Source organism: Xenopus laevis, chromosome 2L (assembly GCF_017654675.1).
Source record: "Xenopus laevis strain J_2021 chromosome 2L, Xenopus_laevis_v10.1, whole genome shotgun sequence".
Lineage (NCBI taxonomy): Eukaryota > Metazoa > Chordata > Amphibia > Anura > Pipidae > Xenopus > Xenopus laevis.
Window position 1 is genome coordinate 116,650,812 of NC_054373.1, and position 24,662 is coordinate 116,675,473.

At 37.7% G+C, this 24,662-nt stretch overlaps 2 protein-coding genes across 4 annotated transcripts in view; one reads left to right on the plus strand and one right to left on the minus strand.

Annotated features, from left to right (window-relative positions):
- The window catches only part of gas6.L (growth arrest specific 6 L homeolog), a 49,899-nt gene extending 31,563 nt beyond the window's left edge, over window positions 1-18,336 (plus strand). For 2 of the 3 annotated variants that reach the window (XM_018244903.2, XM_018244902.2), the window contains exons 8-16: window positions 1,125-1,250; window positions 1,752-1,873; window positions 1,953-2,071; window positions 8,089-8,278; window positions 13,134-13,298; window positions 14,046-14,214; window positions 15,941-16,110; window positions 16,413-16,638; window positions 17,774-18,336. In XM_018244903.2, the coding sequence (XP_018100392.1) occupies window positions 1,125-1,250; window positions 1,752-1,873; window positions 1,953-2,071; window positions 8,089-8,278; window positions 13,134-13,298; window positions 14,046-14,214; window positions 15,941-16,110; window positions 16,413-16,638; window positions 17,774-17,925 (1,439 nt within the window). In that variant the 3' untranslated portion in view covers window positions 17,926-18,336. 3 annotated transcript variants of the gene reach the window in all.
- Window positions 18,337-19,033: 697 nt separating this feature from the next.
- Window positions 19,034-24,662, minus strand: part of tmem255b.L (transmembrane protein 255B L homeolog) — a 47,216-nt gene continuing 41,587 nt past the window's right edge. The window contains exons 7-11 of the mRNA XM_041581285.1: window positions 23,447-23,527; window positions 22,234-22,322; window positions 21,071-21,230; window positions 19,990-20,133; window positions 19,034-19,466 (exon numbers count right to left, since the gene is read on the minus strand). Coding sequence (XP_041437219.1) covers window positions 19,299-19,466; window positions 19,990-20,133; window positions 21,071-21,230; window positions 22,234-22,322; window positions 23,447-23,527 — 642 coding nt within the window. The 3' untranslated portion in view covers window positions 19,034-19,298. The remainder of the gene's footprint in view (window positions 19,467-19,989; window positions 20,134-21,070; window positions 21,231-22,233; window positions 22,323-23,446; window positions 23,528-24,662) is intronic.

Below are 24,662 nucleotides of genomic sequence, written 5' to 3' on the forward strand. Positions count from 1 at the left end.
ACATACTTTCATGCCTGGGCATGTTGATAGATATTTTTCCCTGCTTGATATATCAACAGAATCAACATAACTCTTTGGTGTTGTGTCCTACCTTTTTTAAGAATTTCTTAAAAACTACAGAAAACCAGCTTCATGTTTAGTTGTTCAAAGCAAATTATGACCATTATTCTATTTTACTACTAACCAATGATAATCATGCTTCCAGAATGTCCACCCCCCCCGGCCCTTGGTCAGGTAATTACAGTCCATTAAACAGTATGCATTACAAATGCCTTCCTATGCTATGAAGCAACGTGGTTTTATCTTCATCATGTTATTGAGTGTTTGCTTTAAAGGACTTGTCTGGATACAAGGGAAACCTGCTAAAAAAAACAATTCTAGTTTTATGGAAAATGGTATGTTTTAGAGATGATTAAAATAAGGGCATCTGACATTTATGAGGCTTACTGATTAAAATATATGCTCTGTAAACCTAAATATATTATCTGCACAAATGAGTCTTTGACACTCTTCTGTTGTTTATTTGCTGTCCTTAATTAATGTGGAGCTATAGCCGAACTGATATAAGGACTGATACTACAGTGTCAATTCCAGAAGTTATTATAAAGTATAATATGATTTAAAATGAATTGGACCGCTGATTAAATAGGAGAAGCAGTTTTAAGGCCCTTCCTTTCATCCACTTCTTTTTGCCTGGTGTGAACTCTTCAGAGAGATCTGATCCTAATTTTGTTGGATTTTTACAGAGCTTCTATATAATTGACATTAGTCCCTGTCCCTGTGGATCTTAAGTCACTGTCACATTCACACGATGGTCCGTAACCCAAGAAATATAGCTTATTTGTAAATGCAAATAATTTTTTTGTACACAATAAAACTTGTAAGAGTTCCTGCCACATATTGCAGCTTAGGACTAATTCAAACAGCCGACTTTAAGAAATATGTTTTAGGGCTTCCCCCATTTCAAGTGGGGCAGTGACCATTGCTGAAAATGACTTTATTAAAGGAATATAAATAGAAAATGAACTCTACATAGATTACACATTCATTTAAAAACAGACAACTTATATTTTCTTTTTCTTGCCGTTGTTACATAACATGGGATTCATTTTATATTCTTACAGACATTGATGAATGTGCAGAATCGCCCAATATCTGTGGAACTGCCCAGTGCAAAAATGTGCGCAGCACCTACGTGTGCCTCTGTGAAGATGGTTACAGATATGATGAGTTGACAAAGAGCTGTCAGGGTATACTTCCTGATTTAAATGTTGTATTGTGCTATTTTATTTTTATTTTTTTTGCATTTTGTTAACATTTTAAAGATCCGCTGTAAACATTTTCCCACTTGTACAACATATTGGGGACAGTACAAACAACACACCAAATGCAGATAAGGAAAAATATGAGAAGGTCCTCCCCCTGACTCATTTCCCTTTGACTATTTAAAAAAAATCTATAAAATTCTAAAAGTCAATCATAAAGCAAGGTTTTCTTATAAACGTTTTCATTTTAAGGCACAATTGAATAAGAAGTAAAATCGCTTTAAAAGGGTCTTGGTGAAGTTATCATGAAGCAGAGATTCGACTATGCCTTTTCTGTATTGTGTAGGATCAGGAAATCAGAACAGACTTAACTGGTACTGGTAGTTGTGTGCCGCACATCATTCACTGCAGTGGCAGTATTGTTTTTCCTGATACTTTCATTGCTGTGGCCCATCTTTTCTTTGTTTTTTCTGTCTATTCTTAAAGACGTAGATGAATGCAAAGAGGGGCGCTGTGAGCAGACTTGCGTTAACTCTCCTGGAAGCTACACTTGTCATTGTGATGGGAGAGGAGGAGTTAAGCTATCCCAGAACATGAACACTTGTGAGGTATAGTATGGGGGGGATACAAAGTATTAACTCTTTAAAGAAACCAGCAACTAAACCTTTTCATGACTTTAATTTGCAGGATATATTGCCGTGTATTCCTTTTGCCTCAGAAAAAAGTAGAAATTCTTTATACCTTGGCAGAATGTTCAGTGGCACTCCTGTGATCCGGCTGCGCTTCAAGAGAAAGCAACCCACCAGGTGAGGGTACGTGTGAGCACTAAGCTTGCTCTCCAATCTTTGAAAGAGCTTATGTTAAAAAAAAGGTGCAAAGTTTGCTACGGGTCTGGTCACCTATAGCCACCAATCAACAGGTAGTATTTACTAGCCACTAGAAGCCAGTATCTTGTTGTTTACTGTTGGTTACTGCTTCTGGGCAGACGTGATGCTTTTTAATACATATGAGGGAAAGTGTCATGATCACTGCCTATAATACACTCTCCTCTCAGCAACATGTCCGCACCATTTATGGATAATACAGAAAGAAATGGGCCTAAAGGGCATGAAAATAATTCTCTACCACCGGGGAAATTGTTTTTACTGACGTTACATACGGTATTTAAAAATGACTTTTTGACATGGCTCAAAGCAAAATATTTACACATTGTCTTGTGCATTATTCAGAATAATTCAACAGAAAATTATTAATGGCAAGCATTTTTTTGTGGAAAATCCTGTGTCATTGTGTCTGGTGAAACTTCCCATATACTTTAATAGTTTGGACGTCTGTAGTTTACCAAGTTCAGACCTCCAGTATTGAACATATGTTGAAGAAGGGGGTATAGTGCTCCTTTAAATATGAGTTCAATGAATAGAGTTTCTGTTTGCTTCAGAAAGTATAGATTTTACTTGATCACAACCTTGTCTTTCAGTTCATGTCATGGTATACCCCACAGATTGTGTCAAGTACTATAACTCACAGGGATGCAGTTTTATAATACTGTTGATATAAAAGTTTTCTTATTTAGCATAAGCTGTTGTTCCTCAGTTTCCTCCTAGGGGTTAATGTAATAACAGGGACATGATTGTCTCCAGGTCTGGTAACCCCCATAGCAGTAAATCAGATATCTGCTATAAAACTACAGATGAGTAAAAGTCACTTGATATTTGGCTGATATGGATATCCATAGCACCTCTTGCAACATTATCCAATGGTATGTCTGCTAATGTATGAAACATCAGCAAATGAAAGGGTAAAAAATACTCTTTCCTACTGGAAATCTGCACTTGCAGCTCCTGAAGCTGAGAAATGCAGCTGTGGATCTGCTTTAGAAATAGAAGTTGCAGAATGTTTGTAATTTAGGTGTACACTGAGACTTATAGATTCTTTTCTGTTAAGTCAGATCTAAGACCAGCTGAAGTTGAAATGTATTAACCGAACCCTCTGTGATTCTGGCATTCCTTCTGCTTTTATATATAGTTTAGGTGACTGTAAAAATATTTACCTTATAACTTAATTTTGGTTATTTCTTCTGCTTTGGCTTCTAGACATCTGGCAATGAGCGTGTCTAGATTTTCTTTCTAAAACCACTGCTTGACATTTTAAGCTGTCTTCATTAGAGGCAGAATTATTTCTGGCATACAAACTTATAAGCGACTTAACATTTGTCTTTAGAATTTTTTACTTGCTGGCCTAGATCATGGAAACGCTTCTGAAGAATTTCCTAATGCTAAGAAAAATGACTAGTGGTTTTTCAAGACTCAGAACTTGCACCCATATTGTATTGCCATTATGTTTAGGCATGTGTCCTCATTTACAACACATTTCTGATGCTATATGCAACCATTTGTTAAAGCTGGTAATTTTGGGGGACTGCTTTTTCAGTTAATACAATGTTACTAGGCTTAAAACTGTAATGTCTGATGCTGAACAGACATACCTGTGTTCTAGCCTCACCAACAGTACATATTTTCCATATTGCCTCAAAGCTGAACAGGTGTGGGATCCCTTATTTGGAAACCTGTTCACAGAAAGCCATCTCCCATAGACTCCATTTTAAGCAAATAATTTTCTCAATTGTGTTATTAGCATTTTCAAATAAACAGCATGAGTAAACAAAACAAAGGATTGGCCGACACAAGCCCATTAGTTAATACAACATTACAGGATTATTACCTATCAATAATAAACATTGAATGATGCCTTAGAACAGTGCTGTCCAAGTTCTGTGGGGCCAAAATTTTACTGGCCTATGTGGAGGAGGGCCGATAATGGAAGTCAGTGTTGGCCACTCCCCCTTTTAAACTACACCTACTGTAAACCACACCCATATTACCACAAGAACTTTTAAGATCGTATCCACATTAACAGTGGTAGCACACCAAATGGTTGGTGCTCACTGCAGGGAAATCCCTCATCACTCATATGTGAAAAATTTAAGTCATGTTGAAAACATACCCTTAAATCCATATGCCTCATCCTCCCCTGTGGATAATACAACACCCCCCCCCCCCAACACATGATTAAACACCTTAGGGGCCCTTAACAACAATTTCCAAATGCTAACAAACCCCTAACAGGCTTACATCCCACAGGTAGGGTAGGGCAAGCAGCACTGGGCAAGCAGAGAATGGCACACACAGGGAGGCAGGGCCGGGCCAAGGTATTTTTGCACCCTAGGCAAAGGCTTCAATCAGTGCCCCCCACCCAGTCCTGCATTACCATTTCCCACTTTACCAGTCATATAGCCCCCTGTACCTGTGCCAGCACCTATCATATTGCCTCCATTTGTACCTATGCCAATGGCAGTCAATCCCTCAGATTACCCCCAGGCCCCAATCTGTACCTGTGCCAGCATAAGACAAAACATCCATCATATTTTTACCCCCAATCTGTACCTGTGCCAGCATAAGTGAAAACATCCATCATATTTTTACCCCCAATCTGTACCTATGCCAGCGGCAACCAAAAGAATCCATCATATTGCCCCAATTTGTATCCGTTCCAGCAGTAGCCAAAAATCCATCATATTGCCCTCAAACATCTGTGTACCTGTGCCAGCAGCCACCATATTGCCCCATGTACCTGAGCCAGCAGCAGCCAATCCCTTATATTGCCCCAATCTGTACCTGTGCCAGCATCAGCCAAAAATCCACACAATTGCCTCCATATATGTACTTGTGCCAGCAGTAGCCAAATATCCATCATATCATCTGTTTACCTGTGCAAGTAGCAGCCAGGATATTGCCCACAAATATGTACCTGTGACAGCAGCTGCCAAAAGGGAGCTGGGAGTGATTCTGTCTGGAACAGGGGGTTTATAAAGTTGAAAAACTATTAAAGGCCAAGCAAATCAGGGTTTAAAAAAGAAAGAAATGAAATTCCCCTAAAAGTGTGCCCCGCCCATGATTGCGCCCTAGGTGGGTGCCTACTCTGCCTGCCCCTAGTTCCAGCCCTGCAGGGAGGGAAGACAGAACAGAGCAGGAGACAAGGAAAGCTCTCAGTCTAATATGTACTACATACAGTGAAACAGTGCTGGTGCCCCATTAGCATTTTGTATAAAGTGTGAACAATGTGGGCAGTTTCAGTCTGGGTCTCAGGTGTGAACAGTACAGGCCTTTAGGATATAAACAATAGAGGTGTCACAAATGTGAACAATACAGGGGGATCACAGGTGTGATACAGGGGATTAGAGTCTGAATTTGAGATTTAAACAATGCCGGGTGCAGTTTATCTCTACAGTGATATTTTTTAATTTTTACCTATGGTAAACAGGCACAGCATCTGGAGGGCCAAAGAAGGGGGGGGGGGCCCGCGGGTCGTCAGTTGGACAGCCCTGCCTTAGAACATAGATAACCTAGAAAACAAAATTAAAACAAAATAAAAATAAATATAACAGTAAAAAAATAGCATCCTCTCCATCAGTCCAACAAAACTTTTAATTACATCTTATACAAAAAAGTGCACATCTTCATCAAATATTAAAACTACTGTGAGTATGTAAAGGAGAATCTGTATGGCAACTGAACATACATTTTTCAATAATGGTTTTATCCTCAGAACCCAGAAACTTTAAAGTATGGGGACAAAAGTTTCAAAAATCTCTAAAGCCAGAGCTACCATATCTAAAACTCAATAATAAAGAAGTTTTTCTGATTCAGACCCCAATGTTCAGTTCCTTACGGCTGCAGGTTCAGGTGTCTGTGTCACACCTTGGGATACGATATCAGGAAAGCAAATTGAACCAAGCAGCTCCAGGCAGTATTTTTAAACTGCAATGTGTTTATTTAGCATACACTGCTAAATAAACACATTGTAGTTTAAAAATACTGCCTGGAGCTGCTTGGTTCAATTTGCTTTCCTGATATATCTAAAACTCCATCCAAGCAAAGAGACCTAAGATAAGATTTACGGGTAGCTGCAAGGACCATGAAAATAAAATGCTTATACTTATTCCAAAGTTTCATCTTGGGAGGCAAATAATTTTTAAGCATTACTTGTACCTGATCCTAACTAAGCTACATGAAACTCTTTTTCTTGCAAGTCAGTCCTGTTGTGTTAAAATAATTTTTTTATCAGACTTAAGATATGGTTATCCAAAATACAAAAAGATCCCTTATTTAGAAAACTCCAGGCCCCAAGCATTTTGCATAATAGAAACCATACCTGTACGATGACAATACTCTGCATGCAAGACATTAAGGAGTCTATGGACTAAAACCACTTTATAAGGGAATTTAGTCTAGCTATTCTAAGATTGGGAGCATGAAAAAAATGGAGCACCAAAGGAGCCGATTATTTGTCCATTAAAAAATATAAATTTATTGAAGAATCATTAAAAATGGTAAAGGCAAGATAACAATGGCATATATACCTATATCACCTACTTAAGTGCCCTAGGGGCAATAGATCCAGAATTATACCTGAATTAAAGTATATACAAATGTACAGGATTCAAATATTTCAAAGATGGAATCATGCATAATACAATATTTGTTTGTTTGTTTATTGTTGGAAAATGCAAAATAAAAACCTTTTAAAAAAAAAATGGCAAAGGCATGCCCAGAACATATTGTAGGCTGCCCGCTTTACGCGTTTCAGGGCTACCGGATACTTCCTCAGATGTGGATTGGAACAAATACAAAATAAGGACATACAGCATTGTTGTAAATTGGAAACTGTAATTTACAGAACATTTCAGAACACCCAATAGAAGGGTGTACTAGCTTAGCAAAGACATTTGCTAACATCTGGGGTAAAAAATAGTTATATCTAATGTTATCTCTATTTATGGAATTCAAAAAAAACAACAAACCTGACTACAAGAACCCTTGCAAGAGGCACAGATTATATTTATTTTTTGTATATGTAGCACTGCTACATCAGTCTCTGTCCCAGTGGAGCTTACATCTAAGTCCCTAACACACAATAGTCTGTTTTATCACAAACCAATTAACTTGCCGGTTTGTTCTTCAAGTGTTGCAAACCAGAGTACCCGGAAGAAACCCATGAAAGTACAGGGAGAACATATTAAAACTCCTTGCAAATAGTGTTCTTCTTTCCATTATACATTAATCGGTATAGTAAAATCAGAGGCAGTATAATGAGTAATAATCAGCATGGCTTTATGAAGGACAGATCATTTCAGACATATGTAATTGCATTTTATCATGAAATTTGTGTAAAATGAAAAAAAATTTATTTGGTGTTTACACAGCAAGTAAAGGAAGAGGCAGAGGCCAGTTATTGATGAAAACAATGAAAACAATTCTGCCTAGCCAAGATCTTAAGTGGCTTCACTTCCTGAGCGTTTCCTCAAGTTATATTTTGAGCACACTTGATTTTACATTTGATGGGAAATGGGTCCCTTGTTTACTTGAAGATGGATGGTGTTTGTAAACTTCATAGTGTCAAAAGTGCAGTTTGTTCCCGTGTTGTTGGAGGAAGGCATTTCCTGGAAATTAATGTAAGGGCAAAACAAAGCTATCTTGCCCCCACATCTTTTATACTGTATTATACTTGCCTTATCACAATTTGAATCCTGGATAAACAGCTCTTTAAATCCAAATTAAAGTCATTTGCACAGTATATGTATAGAAAGGCGGCACTCCGGTTAAAAAGAAGGTGGTTTATTGCAACAGGTCACTAACCAACATCATACATAAAGTTTGATAAAGCATAATATGTATTTATTATACTGACCTTTTTTTAGGATTTGTTTATATTGCTTGGAATTCATTTTTAACTTTTTTTTTTTTTTCCTATGGAATCCTGGCAGACTTATGGCAGAGTTCGAGTTTAGGACATTTGACACTGAAGGAGTCCTTTTCTTTGCTGGAGGCCACCAAGACAGTTCCTGGATTGTCTTAGCTTTGCGGAATGGAAGATTGGAGCTGCAGCTGAAGTATAACGGCATAGGCAGAGTCACCAGCAGTGGCCCACTTATTAACCATGGAATGTGGCAATCCGTAAGTATTCTACTAGCATTTCTTAACCAGAACAGCAGGGGTCTCACTGCACCTAACAACAAGTACTGACATTAAATCCAATACAAAGTAATTTAATAATGTCTTCGGGGTTCTTGCTACCAATGTAATCATTTTGGTAGTAAACTGTGAATGGTTCTAACAAACGGACAAAATAAACCCACCTCCTTAATGTATTTTTCAGATTTTTGTACAGGGGTACAAGGGAAGGCACAGCAATGGGAAATATTTTTATACAAGATAGGAATATTCTGGTAACGTTTTCAGAGCATATAGTTATGTCTAGCCTAGTATTCTGTCTTCCAGAATTTAAATTTAGTTTTAACAATTTAGTGTTAACTGTTGAGCTGCCATTGAACACAGTGGGGTTCATTTATCAACACTGGGCAAATTTGCCCATGGGCAGTTACCTATAGCAACCAATCAGTGATTAGCTTGTTAAAGCCATCTGGAAGTAGAACAATGAATGCAGCAATCTGATTGGTTTACTACCCATGGGCAAATTTGCCCAGTGTTGATAAATGACCCTCAATGTCTTTGCTCACTTGTGGATATAGATAGTGGTCATGGATGCTTATTGCCAACAGTTTAAAAAGTCTGTATCATAATATATTTTGCCCATGTCCTGAATATAAATCATTGGTTTAACTTCCCCAAGAATCAGTATTCTGGAAATTACATAAAAATAAACCCCCTACGCACATCCAGAAAATGCAGCATGCCACAGCTAAAGGCCATCAGAGGAATTTCGAGTTTGAGTTCAGTTCAACAACAGTTAGGTGTCTAAACTGTGTATTTATCAATGCCCAGGCTATTCTGCATTAGCCTCTGCCACTTTTCTGTTATTTTTTTGTTCACAAAAGCCCTATTTGGATTACTCTATTAGGGCAGTTGTTATATTGTATTATATTAGAGGTTGTGTACCATAATGGAGTAGTACAAATGTACTCCCAATCAGTGCCTGTCTTAAAAGAGTTTAGCATTCATAAAACAGATGTGGGATATACAGTGCCACAAGGTGAACAGGGGGAACCAGCAAAAATGGCTCTGGAGGCCTTATTGGTCTCTACACAATACAATACCTTATAGCAGGGCTGTCCAACTGACAGCCTGCAGGCCCCCCTTGTGTGGCCCTCCACATTAAATTCTGCCTGCTGTGTCTGCTTACCATGTGTAAAATTTAAAAGGCATCACTACAGAGATTAACTGGCCCCTGCATTGTTTAAACCTCAAATTCACACTGTAATCCTCCGTATTGTTCACACATGTAATCTCCCCTATATTGTTCACACTTGTGACACCTCTATTGTTCACACCCCTAAAGCCGTGTACTGTTCACACCTGAGACCCAGACTGAAACTGTTCACCTGTTCACACCTTATACAAAATGCTAATGGAGCACTGTACAGGTCCTGACAGGTTTCCCTGTCTCCTGCTCTGCTCTGCCTTCTCTATGCTCCCTGTTTGTGCCATTCTCTGCTTGCTCTATGCTTCATGTGTGTACCATACTCTACCTGCCCTATGCTCCCCGTGTGTGCCATACTCTGTCTGCCCTATGCTCCGTGGGTGTGCCTGTGGAACATAAGCCTGGTATTTGTTCTGGGGGTTTTCAATTTGAAAATTATTGTTAGGGGCCCCTAAGGTGTTAAATCATATGCTGGGGGTGCTGTGTTAACCACAGGGGAGGAGGCATATGGATTTAAGGGTATGTCTTAATACGAATTAACTTTTTTCACATATGAGTGATATCCCTGCAGTGAGCACCAATCATTTGGTTTTTTTGATGTGCTATTAATGTGGACATGGTTTTGTGGTAACATGGGCGTGGTGTAAAACTGGTTTCCATTATTGGCCCTCCACCATGTAGACCAGAAAAATTCCAGCCCTCGGTACATAGAAGTTGGACAGCACTGCCTAATAGCTTCCCTTCTCATACTCTCAGTATGGGGAACTAATTATTGAGGTACACATTTGAAGTGATTTTTACATCCCTAAATTGCTGTTCATTTTTAAATCATCCTATAGCCACTTCTGATGACAACTCCCGGCATTCCTGTACTAACTGGAGGGCTGTCAGTTAGATATTCCTAGGGCCGAATTTAAAATTAGAAATTCAAATTTTCAAGTTTTTTTAATGGTCAAAGCTGTCAAATTCAACTAGTGAGTTTTTTTTTTTTTAAAAAAAGATTCTAATTTGATTTTTGAGATTTATCATACTCTGGCCCTTTAAGAACTCAAATTTGACTATTCACTGCTTAAATCTGCCGAATTGCTGTTTAAGTCAATGGGAGAGGTCCAGGGATCAATTTTGAGTTGTTTGCAACCTTCCTTACATTCTAGTTTTTTCAGAGAAAAAACTCGAATTGAATTTTTAAAATTTGTATCGGGTTGATTGCATTTATCAGAGTTTAAAAATTGGATTTTTTATATGTGGGCAGTTTTTAAAAACTCACATGAATTCGAAATTTGACCTTTGATAAATGTGCCTCTAGGTGTCATGTAAGTGCTAGGGTTTTTTGTGTTTAGAAAGCAGTTACAATAGAACCCGACGTTTTTCAGGGCACCAGAAGACAAATGGCATAAAATATGGTAAAATGCATTATATATCATGAGAGCAAAAAAAATGGTGGAAAAATTTGAAATTGCTTGGGGTCTCTGTAGCTTGTGTTGCAAAAACAGATCCTAACATATGTGCGTGTTGTCTAAACACTAGCTCTGGAATAATTGTGAAAGCCCTGCATCTGTTAAACTGGAACTCCCAGTATCCCCAGTTTTTGGGACTTGAAGTTCAGCAGAGGTCCACATTTAGGATATCTCCATATATGCACTTCTCCAGTAAAAGGCAGTTGATAACACAATCAAGATGATTCTAATGAGTGGGTATGTTACAGATGTACAGATTTCAGCGCAGTAATATTATTATGCAATGGACGGATGCTATTAAAGTGGAATATGGAGCATTGGTGTCAAACTCTTAGCATTGGTGTCTATGCCAGATTTTTGTGTCAGATCATAAATGTGTCACCGTACACGTACTGTGAGAGAGAGAAATGTAACAGCTCATTAATCACAGTTCACCTGGCAAGTGCATAGTTACCTTCGCTTTCCTCAAAGTCGTTCCTTGACAGTTAGTCAATATGGCTTGTTTCCATACGCATAGTTATGCTATATAGTTTCAGTTTTGAAAGCAGGCACATGACTTTGATTATGGAACTACACCCAAACAGACGAAACCTATACCACTTTATTTGTGGGAGCAGACCAGATTAGTTGCCAGCTGCTGGGGCTTGCATTCAAGTAATATATCTGAATATTACATTAACAAAGGTGTGGGTAATAAACTCAATCAGATCCTGAAAAATATGGCTACTGCTAAATAGTTTTTTGCTATAAACCCAGAATATTGTGGTCAGAGTGGATGGAATCCTGTGCATACACCCTAATGAATGTAATTATGTGAAAGAGCAATAAATTTACATATCAGTAGGGGGAGTCATAACCTGCTCTGTCTAGTTGACAGGCAAATACAAAATTGACTGTGATGTTTCATTTTACTCTCCATTCTGATTTTAAACCTGTTGCCCACCCAGTTTCTAGTAATTAGGTCCAAGCCTGCCAGCTGCAAAATAAAAGTTGCAAATAATTATAGCGCCATAAAAAATTAAGACTAAATGCAAATGCCCTGTCTACACCAAATGCAAAATTGATTTCAATGTAATCTGTCATCTCTACTAATAATTTGTATTCATAAACACTTTAAAGATTTCTTAGCTCAATTCTGGAGTTGTGCTTTGACCGTCTAAATACATTTACAGTGGAGCACAAACCGGTTTATATTAATGATAATGTGTTTGTGGTAGGAAGTCATCAGGCCAAATCAATTCTACAGATGTACTACTCACAATTCTTGTAAGTTTGGTATCTGTTTTCCCACTACATTCGCCTTACCCAACAATAAATCCTTTCATTTTGAGACTCTTGATGCATTGGCTCATGTGCACAATCTGTCCTTCAAAACACCATTTCAAACAATCCGAGAGATTGGAGAGTCTGTGAACAGGCTTATTGACCTGATTCTAAGATACAAGAAAAACCATGAATAAATTATCACCTTAGAATGCAGTGAGTAAGTATCCATATATATATATATATATATATATATATATATATATATATATATATATATATATATATATATATATCTATCTATATATATATATATCTATATATATATATATATATATATATATCTATATCTATATCTATATCTATATCTATATCTATATCTATATATATATATATAAGAAGTGCAAACGCACATAAGTGCCAAACTGATTTCTGAAGTGAACACTATTTTATTGCAATGGGGTTTAACTTTATCTAGTTAACACTGGGTAAAGATTTCTTTTTAGCTTATCCCTACAAACAAATTGATTCCAGATGTGACTGCTGAAATCTTCTTTGTAGCCATTGGCTTTTACTTATCTTTTACTTGTAAATTCACTACCTTGTTTATACCCATCTATTATTCCTATAACTATGTAATACTGTAAGCTCACCCAAATAAAAAAAACAGTAATAACAATAAAACAAGTAGGTATAGCAAACACAAGTGGAAACAAACAAATGGTTTTTAGCTTCACTTCATTTGATATACATTTATGGAATTTGTTGTGAATAATGTTAACAGCAACAGCCGTTTACTCAAATAAGAAGGGATAAAACAATGTATTATTGTATATATATATATATATAGAAAATCGAATTATTATTAGGCAAATATAAATCTGATTAATTGGTTTATTGTGTTTGTTTTGATGTGTGCTTTCCCTTGCAGATTTCTGTTGAAGAACTGCAGCGGAATCTAGTTATCAAGGTCAACAAAGATGCAGTCATGAAGATAGCAGCATCTGGAGATCTGTTTAGTGTAGACAAAGGATTATACCAGCTGAATTTAACAGTTGGAGGCATTCCCTTTAAAAGCAGTGAGCTCATCCAGTTGGTAAGTTCAATTAGGAGTTCTATGAATCATGGCTGATAGTGACCTTTATGCTTTAATTTATTATTCACATTTCAGCATGTTGAAATATAAGAACAATAGCCAGCGTATTTAATAGAGGGATTTCAGTCTCTTGACCTTCCAGATGCTCCTTAAAATTGCTGGAAGGGCCAAAATGTGTCGTTTTTTTTTATTATTAAAAAATTGATTCTATGAATTACATGGATGTCTATGTGGCTATGGATGCTGTGCAGACTGTTCCATTACAAGTGTCATATATTAAATTCTATTAAATTATTTTAAAAAAATTGTGCACACTATAAACATGATGGGGATTTGTGCACTTCTGTTGCAACTAGGGTGCATTTTTTTCAGCCACCAGAGGATGAACGATGTGATAGATGGCAAACAGAAGATAAGGATCTAACATTTAGCCTTTGTCTGTACAAGGCCAAACTTAATAGTTCAGCCTCTAGGCTAACTTATTAGACGAGTGCAGAAGGAATGCCCTGTATGTGTGGAAAGCTTAGGATATAAGAACGGTTATCTGAAGTATAACAACATTTTACCACAAAGAAGCACCACATTAAATTAAATATTTTGTTCAGGGAAAATCACAAATTAAATTATATTGCATTGTTTATGCAGTTTAACCAAGGTTGTAAAACTACAAATCCCAGCATTCTTATGTCATTTCATCTGTTGTTTTCCATTTTAAAAACACTGTTTCTCCCTTGTCTGTGTCCCCAGATAAACCCACGCCTTGATGGCTGCATGCGCAACTGGAACTGGTTAAATGGTGAAGATACATCAATTCAAGAGACAGTAAGGATGACAGAAAAAATGCAATGTTTCTTAGTTGCTGGAAGAGGCTCTTTTTTCCCTGGTAGAGGATTTGCCATGTTCAACATAGATTACAGTAAGAATCACAAGGTCTATTTTTTTGTAATCCCATTAATTGCAAGATGTTATACAGAAAACACAGACTGGCCTGCCTGACTGATATCTGACTTAATATCTATTGGGCTGATTTAATTTTACAGTCCGATAAGAACTGTATCGATTCATTGATGCGGCTCTCATCCTATCAGTCTGTAGGCTTCTCCATATGATTCAGTTATTGTACCCCTGGATCAGATCTACTGATGTGGCCCAATATGTGGCCCAGATCAGCTTTTGTTTGGCTGGCACAAGGCCATTATTCCTCATCACCAAACTTTACAGTTGGCGTGCATTAAAGCAGGTAGCATTTTTCTGGCATCCACCAAACCTAGGGGCTGATTCACTAAGGGTCGAATATCGAGGGTTAATTAACCCTCGATATTCGACTGGAAATTGAAATCCTTCGACTTCGAATATCGAAGCCGAAGGATTTAGTGCGATCGTACGATCGAAGGATTATTCCTTCGATCGAACGATTAAATCCTTCGAATCGAACGATTCAAAGGATTTAAATCCAACGATCGAAGGAATATCCTTTGATCAAAAAAAGTTAGGCAAGCCTATGGGGACCTTCCCCATAGGCTAACATTGACTTCGGTAGCTTTTATATGGCGAACTAGGGGGTCGAAGTTTTTTTTAAAGAAACAGTACTTCGACTATCGAATGGTCGAATAGTCAGAACGATTTTTAGTTCGAATCCTTCGATTCGAAGGTCGAAGTAGCCCATTCGATGGTCGAAGTAGCCCAAAAAAACCTTCCAAATTCGAAGTTTTTTACCTTTGAATCCTTCACTCGAAGTTAGTGAATCGGCCCCTTAGTGTCATCTATTCAATTTCTATATAGTGAAGCCTGATTCATTACTGCAGAGAGTGTGTCCACTGTTCCAGTGTCCAATGACGGACACCTTTGCACCAATGGGTATAATGTTAGAATGTTTCTGTTCCTTGTTAAAAAAATAATGTTACCACCCAATAGTTCTGAGGTTAACATTGCCTCTAGAGACAGTTCTTCGCAGTGAGTTTTCCAACTAATGACATGCAGTTGTAGCACTGTCCTAATACATGTGGCCATAAAATACAATAACTGGTAAACATTTTGTAATACAGTAAATACTTTTGGACAAAAATGTGGACTGATACTTTTGAACAATGTCATGTATGTATGAAAAAGCAGATATCACTAATATGAATTAAGAACATTGTAACTGAATACAACATAAGTCACATTAAATGTGGCTGATGCAACATGGTTATGAGATCATTTGCTTCATAAAGTTTTGGGCCAGTATCGTTTCACAAGGCATTTGTATAAGGAAGCCTATAAAAGACATAGATTTTTTTTTTTAAAAGACATAGATATTTAAATATGTTATTGCGGTGTTGGATGGTTTCTACTTTTCCCCAATATATATATGTATGTATATTTTTATTTGTAAAGCGCTCCTTGAGGGCAAAGCACTGTACAACAAAACAATAAATTAGTAGTAACAAACAAGGGGTCATTGAAATAAAAAGTAACAATAAGTGTATTATTAGAAATACAATTCACATAAATATAAAATATAATTACAATACAGATTAAGTGCTCAGTGTGAAGGAAACAAAAGGCTAGAGGACCCTACCCCGTAGGGTTTACAGTCTAAATGGGAGGATATATGATATATGAAATGACTTTTTTTTTACCATTTTCCTCATTTATTTCAGCATATCCATCAAAGGAAGAAACTGAGGCAAACTGGAGAGTAGAGTTTAATGCACAAATAAACCCAGCTACTGATACTGGTGTCCTGTTTGCTTTAGTTTCAAAGGACATGGCTGTCCCTTTATCTTTAGCTCTGATTGACTACCACTCCTCTGCAAAAATTAAAAGACAAGTAAGTATAGCTTACAGGAAAACCTTTTCTTACAAGTTGAGCAAAATAATGTGTATTTTTATGTATGGCAACTTGGTTGTACTGATGTATACAATGTCACATGGGGAAGCAACATGTAAACAAGAACAAATATGAAAGTAGCGCTGTTACTGAATACTGTCATTTTGGTGCCATTTTGAGTAATGCTTCTTTGTTAGGGAGTTCTTTATATTGTTTTCTTCTTTGGTAACATTGCAGATGTTGACTGACACAATGAAAAACTTTTAATAACTATTTCTCCTCTGCATTGTTTTCCCTTATAGTTCCTTATTCTCTCAGTAGAGAATGTTGTTGTGTCCAGAATAGAAGTCCAGGTCTGTGACAGAGAACATATTGTGGAAATTTCTGCTAGTATCAATGATGTACTCCTTTCCTTTGATGGGACCCTCGGACTAAAAGAACTGCCTGATTCACAGATGCAGATGACTTTGCTTCTGCTAAATGACCACTTAGGAAAGGGTGTAAAGACATATGTTGGAGGATTGCCAGGTGAGGATACAATCGTTCACTAGTGTATGTACATGTCACTTGACACTGTGCTTCTCAGGAATCTCTTTAGCCTGCACTCGCCTGCACTCTGTCTCTCTCTCCCCCCCTCTCTCTCTCTCTGAGTCTTTGTTTCTCTCTCTGTCTCTCTCTGTCCCTCTGTCTCTCTCTCGCTGCTCTTTTTCTTTCTCTCACTGCACTCTGTCTCTCTCTGTGAGTCTCTGTCTCTCTCTGCACTCTGCCTCTCACTACACTCTCTCTTTCACTGCACTCTGTCTCTCTCTGCACTCTGTCTCTCTCTGCACTCTGTCTCTCTCTGCACTATGTCTCTCTCTCTCTACTCTGTCTTTTTCTCTCTGCACTCTGTTGCTCTCTGCACTCTGTCTCACTGCACTCTGCTTCTCTCTGCACTTTGACTCTCTCTGTGAGTCCCTCTCTTTCTACAGTCTCTATCTGTCCACCAATGAAGTTTTTTTTTAAAACTTTTATGGGGGGGCCCCTATCGTAACCACCAATTGTTTTTTTTAACTTGTATGGGGGTCCCTGGTAACCAGTGGGTTTTTAGTGTTTGTTTTATCTCCCATGTTTGTGTGGCTTTTTTTACTGTGGTGTTGGGTCTGGGACTGTCATCTAGATTATGTAGGTACCCAGCAGAATGAATTGTAAAAAAGAACATGTGGCTACATGGGGGATTTTTTTATGAATAAACAGTAGCAAGTGAGAAACGTTTTCACTTGAAATCCATTAATTCATTCAGGAATACCTTTACAGCACACCTTATCACCATGGTTATCTTACTTAGTGTTACCAATAAAAATATATTTCTATAATATTTTTTTACATCCTGCAGAAAGCAGGGATTTGTTTATACATAAATTTTTGCCGTTTTACCCCTATATATGAGTGGATGTGTACAAGTCAGACCATCGTGTGTTTACATGTGGGCTGCTTTGATTTTTTTTTTGCCAGGGCTGCTTTTTTACCCCCAGTCCGGCCCTGGTTATACCCAATATGTAAATAGTCCTGCATTGAAATTCCAAGTTAAAAACAATTCTATAGAAGCAACAGAAAGTGAACAACGGGAATATTATTATGTGTGTATAGTTCTGACTTGGGTTTTTCCTTCTGAATTAAACAGATGTTGCTGTAACTGCGACTCCAGTCACTGCATTCTACCATGGCTGTATGACAATGAAGATTCAGAATAAACCACTAGATTTGGATGATGCGGTATACAAGCACAATGACATCACATCACACTCTTGCCCTCCGATTAAATCCGGCAAATAAGTTCATTGCCTTATATCCATAACCAAATATCCCAAATGACTTTTTATATATAAATTATTCAGACTTGCAGTATTGTTTGTATAGTTTCTTAAAACACTGAAGTAGGACCTGCTGATTTTTACACCGTGTGAAACTGTTTTTTTTTTCATGTTATGCCTTTAAGTCGTGGTTCAAGTTTGTAATATATTTGTAAATAGTTTTTAAAAAATACCCTAATATTAAATATCAGAACATTGTGGCCATTTTGATTTGTACGTCATGGACATGTGAGTTAAAGTACTTTTAGGGATTGTTATGATCTTGTAACTTTCGCGTGGTAACAAAAACTGGAAAATGTGTTATTTTTTTAATAGCAACACTGCTTTATAATTAACAATTTACACATAAATAAAATATTTACAAAAAAAAACATTTTTAATCAAAAGTGCATTGTTATTAGGAAAGTGTTGAGTGAGTCAGACTGGGCTAATGGGACACCGGGAAAAAGCTGGTGGGCTCTGGCCATCGTGGGACCCCACCAACCCAGACCAGCTCCCTGCCCTGGGTGCTGCACCCTTACTTCCCTCTGACCCCGATCTCGGCTGCACCAATCTAAAATAAGTTACATGCCTAGGGGAGTAGTGGCTGGGGCAGTGGGCCCCGGACCACCCAGTCCAACATTGGACCTCATCATTGGACAGCAGCCCATAGAAATGACCATTCTGTGGGTCCACAGAGACCCATTTTAATGTATGACATCTAAATTTGAAATACAATTCTCTTGGTATTTTATAAAACATGACCCACATCTTGCGGTAAATGCTTTATTCACAAAATCGAGTCCAGCAATAATAACACACTGTAACAGCAACTATTTAAACACATTGTGTCCACTTTAGACTACTACTATTCTCTCATAAATAGCCTTTAACAATTCCTCTCTTCAGCCCACAATTATTTCTGCTACTCTAATTCTCTAAAAGAGAACTGCCTCCATTAAGCGATGTAATAAGTTCCCAGGAAGAATGAATTGTTTACATTGCTTAATGGTATTCAAGATGTCATTTGTTTACCGTATCATGCAGCTTTAGTCAATGCCACATTTTGCTGCCCCTTTTACATTGACATGTTTCTTTAAATTGTAGTGTGTAGATTAAGTAGTACTGTATCATACAAGGTTTAAGGGAATTATTTATTACCTGTGAATAGAATCATGGCTTCTATACAAGAATATTAAGACTTCAATTCAAGAACAGATGAAACAACAAAACATTTCATGGATTTGTTTGTTTTAAATACCCACTCTTTCATAGCAGTGTTCTAAAATGACTCACAAGCCCTTTAATCCTTTGTTTCCTGCAGTTGTCTGTACCTTTATAGTCTTTGTATTTTTATTAGGGGACATATGGTGGCGGCTTTTCACCTGGTAACTGAATGCTGGATGCATAGTGAGAGGCTGCATTAGAAGCAAGGCCATTCATTGAGTTGGACTGTGATGGATTCTGGATGTCATCTGATAAAGAAATATCTGCAGATGAAATGGCTGGATAAGAGCCAGATGGCTGCAATAAAAAATGTTTCATAATTCACGAATGACATAGGAATACATTGATAACATTAGAAGTGGCAATTATTTGAAATATTTAAATTGTGTTAGGTTTGTATTTCATGAGGAATCTGGCACTAGACCAATAGAATCTAGCCCCAAGGTAACCTAGCACAATTACCCTTTTTCTAACATTACAGAGAATAATTGAGAGCATCTGAGAGTCCTGTCCAATAATATCTATAATTTTGAATACTATGCAAAGGAGCAAGGGTGTGTGCCATAGGACTTGGAGTTTGCACTGCCCTGATTCTACTTGCAAATCCGCTGCTTATCTTTGCATTAAGGCAGTACAAGAGAAGTCACTCAGCTGGGATAAGCAGGGAGAGCATGGGGAGATGTTCACAAAAGGTGAAATCCCATCATAGTATAACAACTGCATCAGTTTGCATTTTTTTTTACCATTTTTTTGCATGGAAAATCCATTGTTTTGTACTGTGCAGTTATCTACATAGCCATGAGATGAATTTGTACTTTACCTGCACAGGCATTGGATAAGATGCGTAGGAAGGAAGAGCCGTTGTGGGAGAACAGAAGCCTGTGTATGTTAGGATCTGATGGGCTGGATTATACAGAATCTGAGGAGGTGGTGCAGAGTTGAAGTTTGGGTGATTCAATGGTGCCTATAAAATAAAGCAAATCCAGCCACAGATTTCTTTAGATTTGTCTCCTAAAAAGCACATCTGGAACTCAAAGATTACTAAAAGCACTCAACCTCACTGGCTCTATTACATTATTTTAATTTATAACGTTCCAGTCCAAGCTGATGTTGCTAGACTACAATTCACACACATCTCTGACAAATGTCAGGTGCCGTTCGGATTCTTTGTTGTGTAGTTCAGGGACACCCATAATCTAGTGAGAGTTGTTCACCTTCCAAACACCTTTATTTTCCAGTTCAGTTCTTTTCAGATTATTCACAAAAAATAAAGACTTTTTCTCAATTACTTTCCAATTTTTCAAAATCTAGTTTTAAAGTTTAATGTAATTTCAGGCACACTCTAAACTCTGTTACAATTTTGCAACATTTAGTTGATACATTTCTCAGCAGCATTTCTGGAGAATTTGCAACCATTGTATCAATTCCAACAGCTGCCTTTAAGGGCAGAGACACACTGTCAGATTCGGGGAGATTAGGGGCGATTTATCTCCCTGAACTGCCTCCCCCTGGCTTTCTGCCGGTAGAATGAAAATTGCCGGTGGGATGGCACTTGGAGCGCATCATTTTCCGAAGTTGCCCGAAGTTTCCTCGTGAGGCGACTTCGGAAAAGGAAGCGCCATCCCGATGGCGATTTTCATTCTACCCGGCTGGAAGCCAAGGGGAGGCAGTTCAGGGAGATTAGTCCCCAGAAGAAGAGATTTGTCGCTGTGGACTAATCTACCCGAATCTGACCGTGTGTCTCTGCCCTAAGGGAGTCTGCTCAGCAGGGACAAAGATAAGAAATTTATAAACTAAATGTATTAATTTAGAACAGTTTACAGAGTCTGCAATTGAACTGAAAAATCGTGGATTCTTAGTAAACTTGCACAGTATACATCTAGCTAAAATTTATACGCTACCATGTCTTTAAAGGCTCCCAGAATAGCAGATGTGACGATGCCAAGGAACAGTCCCACCACATTCAGCACAGTAGAGGCCCATAGCAGTCGATATAAGTGCACTACATCCTCGCAGCTGTTTACACCCACAAATTCATAGTAGCTGGAGGGTGGATCTTGACTGCAGAAGAATTTAATAAAGAACAGATTAATAAGGGATGAGAATAGGGAGCACAGGGAAAAGTACGGCATTGAAGCCAACTTTCAAGACTAAGCTAATGTTTCATGAGCATTTGTGTTTTCAGCCCCTAAAGAACTATGTATGTTGTAGAACGTTTTTAACGTCCTCAAGTCTAGCTTGTTGCACTACTTGAAATGGTATTATGATTGCAATAAGTGACCTTCTCAACCATTTCACACATACAGTTCATTTAGTAACATTTTCTATATGCCAGTCAGACATTATATTTCCCTTCTTAATTTGCAGTAAACTCAAATATAAAGGCTGATTGGTTGTCATGCACTAGTCTCATACAGCTCTAATGTTACTTAATAAATCCTAGACCTCATTTAGAAAGATAGGTTTGCCACAGCAGCCAATCAGATCGTGCTTTCATATTTTATCTGGTAATAGACTGATCAAACCTAACGGCTGATTAGTTGTTATTTATTTACCATGAAAGGATATGTAAACCTTTAAAAAAAATTATAATTGCTCAAGGTGCTTTTTCTATATATGTTGGCATTTAACATTGTTCTCCCCCTCCCACCCCCCAACTTTTCAAAGCTATTAAACTGTTTATTAACTGCTAATTTATAACTATGCCACCTGCTGATCATTTCTTTCAATTATAAAGAATATGTTCCAAAGGAAAACAGAGGACTATTCTGGAGTTGCTTTGCTCAGGAAAGACATGAGAACGGTCATCTGAGGTTTATGATCTCTGAACACTTTTACATTCATTTTTTAAGATTTAGATATCCTTGAAAGTGATAGCTTCGCCAAAAGTAGAGAATATTTTTCTGGTTTTCTGATGTTTTGTCACCTGCACTGGAGAAGATTTAGCGCTGGTGACAAAATATACTGCCATGGCCATTATTGAGTCCTACAGCTAAACAGAGAGATCCAAGCTAATCTATGGTTGGTTCTTGCGAGGTAGATAATTAGATGAACAGAGTCCTACCTTTGACAGTTGTATAAATCACAGCAGTAACATGTATGGGTTTTTACTCGTAGCTGGCATGGCTGGCTGTCGACTGTATAGCATGGCACCTACAGAGAAGAGACTATAAAGAAATGCAGGCAAGGCCACAAACAGTACCAAAAGAAAATTCAGAAAGCATAAGGATCAGAGGAGTGAATGAGGATCCTGCTTAGAGAGCTAGGTAATTCTCTTGGTGCATTTTACTAGTAGTCCATTCGGATGCATGCTATAGAATGGAATCAGTGTCGGACTGGCCCACCAGGATACCAGGAAAAGTCCCGGTGGGCCAAGGTGTCAGTGGGCCCTCATGCTGCTAGACATTTGGCCTATTTCATGGCTATTCCCAAATTCTATGAGAGCAAAGAGGCTTAATAGATGGAATAATAGATTATAGTATGTAAAAGAAAGAGACTAGGAGAATAGAGGTTGAGTGAGGAGAGGAAGAATAATAGTACTGAGAGTGGGCCCCTGGTCTAAAATTAATTGGTGGGCCCCTAGTCAAAGGTTTTTGGGTGTGTGTCCCAGTCTGACACTGAATGGAATGGATTGTATTCAGCCTGTTGCATGATGTTGAACTAATAACCAATGGCATGTGCATCTTTTCTACTTTTTGGTGGCCCTGTTATAATCCCCTCAGCGCCAAGATCCTATTGATCTGCATGTTGCCATTAAATATGAGACATGGCATAGATAAAAAAAGTAACCTTACATACACTGTATGAGCTAGGCAGAATAGTTCTTTATATCTGAGCTGCAGTTTTTGTGTTACTTGGTGTTTAAACGAATGATCTAGCTACACTAACACTACCATAAACCCAACTGAAATGCCTGTAAAATCTGCATGTTTCAAGTCTGATTTGTAAATAATCTTGGATGCGCATCAACAACCCTGCTTAATAACCAGTGTTGCAACATGAGGAGGTCCTGCAGCTGGTCTGCAAAATACCTGTGAAAAAAGTCAAGTTCCAGTTAGAAAAGCTCTGATGGTGGTCCGTAGTTAGGCTTCTGTGATGATGTGTTAGGGTCCCTGAGCCCACCTTGAAATATAAGGTCATTTCTGGCTTGCATATTTGTGAGGGCAAATTTGAAGATATGTTCTATTTAACTTAATATGCTCAGTATAACTTGTACAGACTCTGCTATACATTTGGTTCTTTAAACCCCCCTCTAAAATATATATTAATGAACTCACCTCAGTTTGGAAAGGGTCATATGCAATCCCAGATTCACTTGCGTAGAACTGGCATCTCCCAGTATACAAAGGCCTAGGTTCCTATGAAAGAACATACATATAATATATATAAGGCATGTTTCAGCTACATAAACAAAAGGTTAACAATGTTTCGTGGGCTGGCCCCTTCGTCAGGTGAGGTGGCTATCAACAATTACAGCCCTTAAGTAGCCTAAAGACCCTCCCACCAGAGAGAAAAAAACACAATTAATAGAAAAAACTTTTTGTCAAATATAAACACAAGTAGAAAACATTTTTTAGAAAAATGTAGAAAATGTCCATATACATGAATATTAGAAAAAAGTCCATGTTCTCAAATCATTTTATCCATTTAGTTGGAAAACGTCCAATTTGACACACACAAGGTAATCCATCTGGGAAAAAATACAATCTTACTAGAAAATAATTATGTGAATATACTTTCCCTGCTAAAGAGGATAAATTACCTTTCCCTTGAATATATTCATATCAGATTTATTCACACTTGAATTAAATTCACACTTGATTGTCATCCGACTAATATCCATTTTCTAGATGTCAACATACAATCAAGTGACACAGATCATTACCTCCCTATATACTAAAGCAACGGACAGAAATAATTTATTAATACCTACGAGTTTTCATCCCCCGGGGTTATTTAAAGGATTGCTCAATAATCAAATGTTACAGGTTAGGAGAATTACCTCCACAGATGATTTATATACCCAGGCGTCCAAAAAAAATGGCAAATAAATTCCTGGCTAAAGGATACAAGCAAGGGGATTTGGAAAGAATTAAAGAGGAAATTGGTAAAGTATGGCCTACATTTGGTCAAACAAGCAGACCAATCAAAACACTATTGAACGAACATAAATCCACCATACGTAATTTTAAACCTATTACAGATGAGGACATTACATCTAATAAATACAAAAAACATGAAACTACATTGGCTAAATATTTTTCTGAGAAACAACATAAAATATCGCAATTACGATGGCAGATCTTAGAGAAGGTGGTAATTAAGAGCGGACAGAGTTTGAAACAAAAACTACTTCAGCGTGAGATTTACTGGATTGGGCCTTTACAAACACAAGTCCCAAGGGGCCTAAATGAGGAGTTCAGTCTATCTTGTTATCTATAAAAACTGTTACTTTTAACATGTAATATAATACCCCTCTTTACTTATTCAAAC